At 51.7% G+C, this 10,793-nt stretch overlaps 1 protein-coding gene across 1 annotated transcript; it reads right to left on the minus strand.

Annotated features, from left to right (window-relative positions):
- Positions 1–1,399: 1,399 nt before the first annotated feature.
- LOC143170640 (zinc finger protein RFP-like) lies at positions 1,400–6,779 on the minus strand. Its single transcript, XM_076359085.1, has 7 exons — positions 6,515–6,779; positions 5,155–5,250; positions 4,692–4,916; positions 4,463–4,485; positions 3,748–3,863; positions 2,730–2,789; positions 1,400–2,473 (listed from the first exon to the last, which is right to left on the minus strand). The coding sequence occupies exons 1-7, from the start codon at positions 6,764–6,766 to the stop codon at positions 1,950–1,952; spliced, it is 1,296 nt and encodes a 431-aa protein (XP_076215200.1). The 5' UTR covers positions 6,767–6,779; the 3' UTR covers positions 1,400–1,949.
- Positions 6,780–10,793: the final 4,014 nt, after the last annotated feature.

Here is a 10,793-nt window from a genome sequence, read left to right on the forward strand (position 1 = left end):
ATTTCTTTACTGAAAGAGTGGTTAAACATTGGAAGAGGCTGCCCAGGGAAGGGGTTGAGTCACCATCCCTGGAGGTATTTAAAAGACGTGTAGATGAGGCGCTTAGGGACATGGTTTAGTGGGCATGGTGGTGTTGGGTTGATGGTTGGACTCAATGATCTTAGAGGTCTTTTCCAACCTTAATGATTCTATTCTATGATTCTAACTCAGTTGTAACCTTTGTGGTGGCAGCTGGGCACAGGCAACAGCACTAGTCTCCCTGGTCTACTCCAGTAGCTGGAAAGAGATGCAGCACCAGGTCAGGCTGAGATATCCTGCCCTGGCACTAGGGGATGGGCTCACCAACCTCTCTGGCACTGTACAGGGACAGGTGACATCCTGTTGCACCTGGGCTCTGCACATCTGTGGGACCAGCAATCCAGCAAAGCAATCCAGGGGACCATCCAAGGAGTCAATCCCAAAACTCATGCTCCTGACAGACCACAGAAGAGGGCAAATCCTGGTAGGAATGGACAAGGTCTCCAAGTGGCTGCCCACACCTTGCTGCCAGCATGTCCTCAGCTCCTGGTGCCAAAGCTGACGTTGTGCCCACGCAGGAGGAGGGAGAGCTTACCCTTGCCGGGGCCATGGCTCTGCATTTCCACGAGCACACTGGGAGGAAGGCAAGATCCCACAGCCAGAGCACAAAGGCAGCTGGGTTCATGTCTGGGAAGAGCTGGAATCAAACCCTGCAGCAGCACCACAGCCAAACCCAGCAGGTCACCATGGGCTTCTGGCCACAGAGCAAGGACAAGGGGTGGGCTTCACCCTTGAGCAAGCTATGACTTTCACAGATGCTTTTTCACAGTCCCCCTTTCCAGAGGTTGTATTAAGCATCCTAGGCAGAGTTTGTGTTGTAGCATTGCTTCTCTTCACCGGAATCCCTCCCCTCCACTCCAGCCCCCAACCTCCCTTTCACAGGTCAGCTTTTTCAACAGAAGTAGATGGAGCCAACGTGTTTGAAGCCTTTCTTATCTGTCAGCAAGGTCTTGTGTGATGGGGTTTAGTTTCACATTTGTTTGACCAGCATTTGAACTTTGATTGTTTATATAACTTTGGTTATTCATATTTTTCGCTTCTACCATGCAATGCCACAAATCCTGGCAGTTCTACAAAACAGCAAGTCTCAAACCAGCAATTCCTACAGCCTCTTCCTAAACTTCAGCAAATTCATGGTATTAGTTCTTTGGCTGGAGAAGATCTAAACCTCTAAATTTTCTTTCCAAGAGCCTCATCACAACCAGAGAAACAAATTGAATAGTCAAACATTGAAGAACTATCGGGTACACTGATTTGTTAAAAAGCAGTGATTATAATTCCACCCACAAAACTATTTGAAGAAGTAAATCCTACTAGCACCTCCCAAAAAGATGAATATTTACTTGTGTTTTCTTGAGTTAACACAAGAATCAAATCAGGCCAACCACAGCAACTAATACATGGAGGCTGCCCAGGCTTCGGGGCTACAGAGCATCACCCCGTGGCCAGGTGGGCTGCTGAGCAAGGTTTCATCCTCCTTGCCCATCTGCCTATTTCCTCAAGTAAAAATATACCATCACTAGGCACTCCAATGCCACTGCTATGCCCCTCAATCCCCCTCATGGCTCCTGTAAATAAAGTGTGTCCCCAGAAACGGCCATTCTTCACCCAGAGCCCTGTTCTAAGCCTCTCCCACTGTGGTAGGGCCAAGGTTGGGGAAGCCCACAGATCTCTGCTCCCAGCAAGGCAATTCCTACTCTCCGTGGGCAGGCAGACAGGACTCCAACAGCCTCTGAGGCTCACAGCAGAAGGTTTGTAGATGGAGATGGCAGAAGATCTCTAAGCAGATGGGAGTCCCCAAGGACTAGCCAGATGGGGATGCAGGAGGGCAGGGTGGCCACAGCAGAGCCTCCTTGGAGCGACACACCTCCTCAGGTCTCAGGACACAGTTTGAGCTGGGACCCCTTACCCACCCAGAACCAGGGGTGGATTCGCTCCCCCACAAACATGGCTTGCGGGAAAGTGAAAATCACAGCCTCGCTGTCCACGTTAACAAACATCACCCGCCCCCCTGCATGGTCCAGACAGACCCGCACCCTCCGGGGGACCGTGCTGTGGAGGACAGGGGTGGGAGATGGGGAAGTGAGAGCCTGGAACTTCTCCTTATATCGCCCCACCGCCCAGATGCCCCCCACAGGGCTCATGTCAATCGGTCCCTTCCTCTTCACGGACTCCAGGGCCACCCCCACAGCCCAGCATGACCCACAGCCCACCTCCACCTCCCAGCATCGTTGCCCTGAGTTGAAACCCTCGCAGCCCAGCACACAAGGCCACGGATCAAATCGCTGTGGGTTGTCAAGCCAGCTCTGCTGTGTGGCTCCCTGCATCACACTTCTCTGATCTTCTGACAAGACGAGCCGGGACTGAGCTGTGTCTGGATCCAGAGTCACATTCACTACAAGAGAGAAGACAGGTCAAAGAACAAGGGGTAGAGACCAGTCCTGGGAACAGTTTCACCATGCTGGGTCCATGTTTGGTCCTGGCTTGGGAGGAAGCCTGGCAATACTTTTCTTCCAGAAGGTGCCTAGCTCAAAATGGGGATCAGCTCTGTGCCCTGAGCCAAGGCATATGAAGATTCACTGTCCCCCAAAACATGTGTTGCATCCCTCGCAACCAGGGTTAATTGGAGGAGGCTCCCTAGCAGAACTCACCTTTTGAGAATGGTCCCTGTGATTCCTCCATCCCCTCCCCTGTGTCAGTTGTCAAAGCATCTGAAAGAGAGATGGAGCCCAGAGGTCACCTCTGACGTCTGGATAACACCGCCAACACTGGGAGGTGGTTTGTGGAGACCAGCAGGGAGGTGGTGGGCAGAGATACTGCACCCTTCCTTCCCCAGTGCACACGCTGCTTGCTGTGCCTGCCGGCTTCTCCAGTTGAAGCAGGAAGGAAGAAACCTAAAGCAGCAGGAGCAAAAAAGACTCTGGGGCTACCTAACATGAGATGGACACGGACATACTGCAGCACGTCTAGAGGGTCACCAAGATGGTTTGAGGAGTTGTAGGATCTTTGTCTTCAGAGATATTCAGAACTCAACTGGAGAAAACACTGAGGAATCCCACCTAGTGGTACCTGCTTTGAACAGAGGTTTGGACTAGATGACCTCCAGAGGTCTTTTCCAGCCTCAGTTATTCTGCACGATGCCAGACTCTGCCTGACAGTCATCTCAATCACTTCTTTGGGGATGAGCCTCCTCATTAGGAAAGCATGAGCGGAGAATCATTTGGGCATATTGGGACATCTGGGACTTGTTCACATTCCTGACCCACTTCCAACCACGGAGCAGGTCTGGAGCACAGATCTAGAGCAGAAGGAGCTGTGGCAGCATCCAAGTCAGGTGTTGCACAAAGGGTGTTGAAACAGGTTCACATGCGCAGGAATTTATTAGTGGGCTCCACCAGCTGATGATGTGAATCAACACTAATGTTGACTATTCTTTTGGAGAAAAATAAAAGCCAAGGGAGATCAAGAGAGAACCAGGGGTGGCGGGAGAGGGAAGGAAAGGGAACACCCTCCCACTTTAGCTGGGACACCTCTCCAGTGTGTCCCCAGGGCAGGGCATGTTACACAAGGATTTTCAGCTTTTTATCCCTTCTGCAGGGCATTGACTACCCTCTTTCTCCCACCCCCCGGGATGCTTCTCTGTTCTCCTCTGAGATCCCTTCTTTGTACCTTGGGGTTTTCTTGCCACCTCCTCTAGCGTGGGAGCTGTTTCTGAGCAGCTGATGGGCCCCTTCTTCAGCTCGTGACTCATCTGCTCCTTTTGCTGGAGTTTTGCCCTCTCACACCTGGAGTTGTACAAGCCACAGCATTTATATTCCTCCTTTAACTCAGTCTCCTGTTAGTGCCAGCTGCTAGAGGCCACTTTCCAGCTGAATCAATACCCCCCAGAAAGTTCACTCCTTTTTTTTTTTTTTTTTTTTTTTTTTTTTTTTACATAAGAGCATCAACGAGAATAGAGACAGCAGGTCTGATTGGCAAGGTCACTACTCTGTCCTGATGCTCTAATTGCCATTTAAATTTCTATTACAAGTGATGGTCCTGGTGCCCCCAGTCACTCTGTCCCTTCAGAGCAAACTTGCATCACAGCCAAGTGCTGAAGCCCTGAGCCAAGGGCACTATGCCCTGGTCTCTATGCCTTAGTGTCACTATGCATCAGTCATGGAGAAACCAACCAGAGACCTTAGAAATGAAATGTCCTCCTCAAATATTTCCCCAGGTATAGACTTTCTTGGTAGACTCATACTAGTTCATCAGCCTCTGGAAAACTGAAATATAAACATCAATGGGGTACCCCTGGTATTTGAGGTATCCAGCTTTGTTCTGGGGCAGGAATCTTTGCAACCCTAAAGCAGCAGTGTGATGTAAAGGAGAAAGCAATACATACCTGCTCAAAACGTCACCAGCGTCCTAGATGAGAGAAGAGAAGCAGCTCAGTGTTACTTATCCTGCACACACATTCCTCACATTCCCCTTACACAGTGAACGGACACACCAGCAAGGTAAGATTAATAAGTAAGATAATTAAGGTAAGATTAGCCCATCACGTGTTTCTGATTTGCTGGTGCCTCACATGCTGTTTGCCAAGACAGCGCTGGTGTTTCAGCAGACCTCACCTGCAGGGACTCGTGTCCTGACAGCCGACACTCCTTCTCCTTGATCAGGCCATCCAGATAAATAATCTTCTTGGAGAATTTAGCAGCATTTTCTTTCAATCTTGTTTTAATCTGCTTCTCCAGCTCTCCCAGCCGAGCCAGCAGCAGGCACTCTTGTTCCTCCAGGTACTGTCGCAGCTGCTTAAATTCAGGCACAATCTTCTGCCTCTCCGCCTTCACTTTTTCCTTTACAAGCAGAAACAATCCTCTCAAGGGAGGGTGGGACCACGGAAGGGGACAGGCAGCAATTAAAAGCATCCACAGCTTTTACTTTCTGGTGTGGAGTGTGACTGTGATTCCGAGGGTGCTTATTGTGCACCAACAGCTGGACACAACAATTCAATCTCCCAACTCCAAAGGCCAAGAATCAACCTTTCTTCACCCTCCCCAAACGAACTTCTTCCCGGTAGCACCATGCACCTACCAGATAGTCCTGGCAGATCCATTGCTCCTTCCTTTCCCGTTTCTCCAGTTCTCCTTTCTCTCTCCTGAGGCTCTCCAGTTGCAACTGGATTTGCTCCTGGAAGAAGAGACATCCTTTAGGAGCTCCTCACCACCCACACGTACGCCTTGTGTCCATAAAATAGTCTGTTCCCTGGGTTGGACGTAAGCAGCCTCTGGCACAGAGTCAGCCTCTGGACCTGTGGGTCCAGGGTGCTCGCAGGGGCCGGTGTGACTGTGAAAAGCAGCGAGGGAACATGCAGGGGAAGGGTACTGGGGAGGAACCAAGGAGGAATAGGCAGATAGGGGTATAAAAGGGACTGGTCATGGGTAAAACGGAGCTGGTCAGTGCGCTTGCCTGACCCCGCCCCGCACCTGATCACCACAGTCTGTCCTACCTTCTCACTAAATCCTTTCTTAACTATCTTTTTGCGTGATCTCTCTGTATCCCATGGGTGCGAGTGCCGCACGGGCAAAGTGCTAGTTACTGGGGGGACCAGGGCAAGTGGATTTGGTGGCAGCTACTGCAGTCAGGTGTGGGGTGCAGGCACCCCAGGGCTGTGCTCTCAGCTCCTGGAGTCAGTGGGGTCTCAGTGCAGCTGCTGGAGCAGGAGGGGGTCCTGGATGCCAGCCACTGTGTCTGGGAGGGTGTGCGTCCCCAAAACCAGCTCCTGGAGGGACTGGTGCAAGTGATGCGAGTGAGGAGCTCAGCAGAGGCAGCTGGAGCGGAACCACAACCCACCTGCCTGGATAGAATCCCTATGGAGTCAGATGCCAAAAATCAAAATAATATTAAAGACTGATTACAGTCACTATCACCACCTTGGTCTGGCAGACAGCAACACACCGAGGGACACTGGAGGGGCCACCAGAGCAGGAAATTATAACGTCATATATGTAAACTGCACAAGACGGTACTGAGGACAGACTCCCCTTACCCTTATGAAAACTTGATAAATGTTATGTCAAGCCACAAAGCATGGAAAAGGGAAACTGCAGCAACAGGAAGACATTGGTTAAAAAAACAAACAAAAGAAAGAGGGTGCAGTTACAGCATTGACTCCTTGCAGAGAGCGTGGGCTTTTGCAAACCACAGACTGGAAAGCTTCCCAACAGGTATATAAAAAAAATCGCATTTGCAAAGAATGCCTTAGAAAGCCGTGAGCAGACAGATGTAAAAAGCTACGCAGCACAGGGACTGCACGCAGCGTAACCCCCAGCCCTCGCACGTCATGACAAAGCGCCTCGGTAAAAGAGGTCATTAGCGTGGCGAAGGCAGCCTTCCCTCAGCAACGTGAAGAAACGGCCTAGAAAGGTGCACGGAGGCCTCCCGGCAGCCTCACCTCGTCCCCCCCGGGTTGGTCCAGCCGCTTCAGCCTCTCCGCGATGTTGCCCAGCGGCCGGTTGGGCCGGAGGCCGCGGCCGGGGAAGGTCTCCCGGCACTGGGGGCAGGAGGGGGTGGCGGCCCGGGCCCAGCACAGGGAGATGCAGGCTCGGCAGAAGTTGTGCCCGCAGTCCAGCATCACCGGAGCGCAGAAGAAATCCAGGCAAATGGAGCAAATCGCTTCCTCCCGGAGCTCCTCGGCTGCCGCCATGGCCGGGGCGCGGCGGGTGCTGTGGAGAGGCGAGGCGCTCGGGCTGTTTCGCTTTCGGTATCGGGAACGGAGCGAGTGCGGCTGCCGGGACGAGACCTGGGCAGCGGCGGGACCCTTGAGGAGTCTGGGACCCCCAGGCAGCTGCAGGTCCCCCGGGTGGCTCTGGGACACCCCCAGCTGGGGGACCCCGGGTGGCACAGCACGGCCAGAGGAAGCACATCCCCCCACAACTGTCCTTCCATCCTGCCCTTATTTAAATTAAAGGGGGGTCTGGTGTTTAGATCTGGTTGACTTTAACCCAGAAGGAGCCCTGCTGTCCTTAGCAGGATTTTCCTCCATCGGTCACCCAGCTAACACTCTTCAAACCCCTTTTCTACAGACCAGCTCCCTTTTTTCCTGTTCCTCCTACATTGCCCACAATGGTTTGGTTTTTTCCCTCCTTGCCTTTTCCTCCTTTGTAGGTCATACAGTTGCAAAGATGAAGTTTCTTTCATTTTTCTATTGCCTCATTATGTACTTCATAATGCTTCATGTTCACAAGCAGGAGGCAGGTAGGACTCTCCACGACGATGCTTGCAGCTCATTTCAGATCAGCCGCATCTTTCAGCAACGTTTCCCCTCGTGCTCCACTTTCCACCCAATGCAGTGATTCACGGTCCTGGGGAGTGATGGTTCTCAGCCCAGGTTAACCCCAGGATTGTTGCTTTTGGGTGTGTTGTTCCACCCCCCACCCCATTTATTTTGAGCTCAGGCAGCTGGTTGGATGCATTTAACTATCAGAAGTGCTGAGAGTATTTGCGTGAATCAGCATGCATGTCATTGACAGCCTTTTTGTAGGGATTTAAAGACATTTAAACAGATTTCTTTGCCTCTTTAATCTGCTCGTTCCCCTGCCACCCGGATGCATGGACCACTTGTCCGTACGCACTGGTCTCCCAGCAGACCAGGCAGGTGAGTGAATTACTGAGCCAAAAGCCCTTCACTGAAAGGGTTTATCACCTCTCCATTAAAGGCAGGGCAGGCACATGAGCAAAATCCTCCCAGTGTCACCCCAAGCAAATATTTTCCGTGTCAGAGATTGAGCGCTTTGTATTAATCCATAACGGTGTGGAGGCCAGAGCCCGGTTATGTCCCTGGGCAACCACAAAGGAGCAAAACCCTGCTGAGATGCTGCAGGAGGTGGCACAGGCTCCCTCAGTGAGGAACTTCACTGCAGGCCCCTCCTGAATCCATAACGGCCAGCGCCTCCTTGCTAGGGTCTGGGTCCAGCCCTGCACTCTCTAACATCTCCTCCTGTACCTCCTCATAGCTCACAGTTTGCATCTGCGAAAAGAAATTGCATGCACCTGCCTCCAACCGCTTTGGCGGTTTGCTTCTAATTAAACATTTCTCTCTTCTCCTCTTAGTCCCCTCCGTTCCCATTCCCCCGCCGAGTTTGCAGTGCTGGGATCTGATCCCCCTGGTCCTCACTGACGGAGGGAGGCTGCCCTGCTGCCTTTCCCTGGGGATGAGTGCTTGGCGCTTGGAGGTGACCTGGCTCCGGATGCCACACTCGTCACTTGTGTGTGGCTACTGCAAGGGGAAGGATTGGGATTAGGGAGCAGAAGCCAGGGTGCCGAGGCAGGACAGAGCTGCTGAGGCGCCGCATCGGCCAGGGCTGTGCAGATTCGAGACCTTCTGCCGTCTGACCCTCTGAGGAGGGATTTCACCTGCTTGGTTTGAAGTGGCATCAGAAATGAAGATGCCCAGCTGGAACTGAAGGTGACAGGTTTGTAGTCTGTGTCTGCCTACTTTAGGAGGGAAAACTCTTAAAAATGAAGTATCAACATATCGGATGGCAGGGGCCGCTTCTGGAAGTGAAGCTGCTTGTGACTTTTAGGAAGAGAGTCTATTTGGTGCCACCCAGGACACCTCTGCTTGTTTGGTTTGGTTTTTTTACCCAAGAGAGTCCCGGGCAGAAGCACCCCAGAAATGAGCAGTTTGGGGCATTTCTGTTCTCTTTCTGTAGGATTATAGGAGGTGGTAGGTAACACTGCAGCTGGAGATTGTGCCCTATTTCAAGGGTGGGGGTTTTTTTTTCCCTCTCACCTATTGTTCTTCTCTGTTTAAGACAAGAAACTGAGAAGCACATGTGATCCTGAAATATAAAGACTATCTCTTAGTTTGATACTGGCTTGGAATAAGATGGAAAAGCTTATTCTTTTGCCCTGTGCAAAATAATTGCAATTCCTCATTGCTGTGGTTTCTGGAATCCGAGAGTAAATCTCAGATGTTGAAAACATGCATAGCTTAGCCCAGTTTTTCTTTTAATGACATTCTAGCCATGGGGTCTGGTCCTCACATCTCTGTGGAGAATAGCCAAGGAGGCATCTGAGCTGTGTGCCAACCAGCTGGCTGGTACCTGGAGTCCCAGGTCCTGTGGAGAGATCCCAGCCATCAGCACATACCTGCGGAGCCCCAAAACCAATCCTGAAATGTGAGGGGCCTCTTTGAAGCACAGAGCACCCTCCTTGTCATGGGAAACAGCCCAAAGGACTTGTCCTGTGTGGTGAGGAACACCTACCTCAACCAGGAAAAGGAAATTGCTTTCTGAAAGCCAGCTTAGTCACCCTGACGCAGGCAGGGTGAGACCGGGGGAAAGCTGGGTTTCTCAACAGATTGGTGCCCTGGATCCTCTTCACTGGAATTTTGTGTTTTGGAGGGTGAGAAAAGGTTCCTTTTTGCTGTGCCAAAAAAAAAAAAATCAACTCTTTGGTACCCGAGTTGCATAATTGCAGCATTTTGGTGAGAAATATAACAATTTCATGTAGGATTGCCCCATGAAGACTCACGGGAGTTTAAATTCGGCTCTCTTCTTGTGCAAGAAGTGTCTCTGCATTCTGGTGCCACTGCAGGTAGGAAGTCTTCAGTAACACAGAGGCCCTTGAAAAGCAAGGCTAGACTAATATGGGTCCTCTAAGAGGCATGTGTCAGGGAGACAACCTGAGCCAGGAGTTTTGGTCCCATACCCAGAACCCGCGTCGACGGCACGTTACGGCTGCGACCAAGCGAAGGTGTGGGGACAGCAGTCAATGTGCTGCCTCATCGGTCAGTGGCTGGACATGGAGGCCAGCGGGTAACTCACAAAGCCCATGGTCCCATCAGCATTAAGGTGGGGCCTGGCCTGGCAGCAAAGGTAGAGCAGGGTGTTGATCAGACCTATGTGATCCTCCCTGTTCCCAGGGGAAAAGGCTGCAGTGACAGGCAGTGGACACACCTCAATAAACAGGTTTTTCTCAATGCTGGTCTGTGTCAGAGATGCTTCATACAAATCCTGCCCAGATTTGATATGTTATTCTGAGCAGCCGTGAATGAAAGCCGTTCCTGTTAAAATGTGTCTCCTTCTCCAATGGCGAGCCCTCTTTCTGTTTCTTTTACGCTGTTCTGGCTGCTGCTGCTGCTTTTTCTTCTCCTCGTCCTGGGCAGATTGCTGTGTTGCAGCACAGTTTTATTTTAAAGGACTGGGGTGAGCCTTCTCCCCAGGAACATGGTGCTCTCTCTTCTAAAACTTTTTTTCTTTTAATATAAACAAGCCCAGAGCCCTCTTGATTTGCCAGCTTGTCCAGGAAATATGGGTCTCATCCAAGGTCTTGCCCAAGGCTAAGGCCTTGTCCAGGGCCTTGGAAACATGTTCAGACATTGTTTTTGCAGTGTCTTGAATGGCATTTTTAATACGCAGCTTAACAATTTCCACCCCGCCTCTTTAAAAGCGGCACAGCCTTTCTAACCAGGCTTTGCAATACAGGTCTAATGCCCACCCCATGGACAGGGGCTAAGGGCAGGGCTAGGACTGCAGGAGGTGTCGGGGCTCCTCATCACACCTTGGAAAAGGGACCAATGGGTGCCTGGGTCTCTGCCCCGAGGTGCCAGATCCAGCCCTGGGCAGGCATCCTGCCCCACACCACCCTGCAGCCCCTGCCCGTGATGCTGGCCCCAGATGGCTCTCGGAGCCAGCTGCGCAGCGAGGCCCTGCAGCATGGATCAGCCT

This window comes from Aptenodytes patagonicus, chromosome 25 (assembly GCF_965638725.1).
Source record: "Aptenodytes patagonicus chromosome 25, bAptPat1.pri.cur, whole genome shotgun sequence".
Classification (NCBI taxonomy): Eukaryota; Metazoa; Chordata; class Aves; order Sphenisciformes; family Spheniscidae; genus Aptenodytes; species Aptenodytes patagonicus.

What these genes read in the sequence shown, in the direction of transcription:
- LOC143170640 (XM_076359085.1), bottom strand. Translation starts at nt 6,766, where the DNA reads ATGGCGGCAGCCGAGGAGCTCCGGGAGGAAGCGATTTGCTCCATTTGC. An exon ending in CAGGACACGAGTCCCTGCAG is followed by an intron (nt 4,486 to 4,691) that starts GTGAGGTCTGCT and finishes TCTCTCATCTAG; the next exon opens with GACGCTGGTGACGTTTTGAG. An exon ending in ACAGGGACCATTCTCAAAAG is followed by an intron (nt 2,474 to 2,729) that starts GTGAGTTCTGCT and finishes TCTCTCTTGTAG; the next exon opens with TGAATGTGACTCTGGATCCA.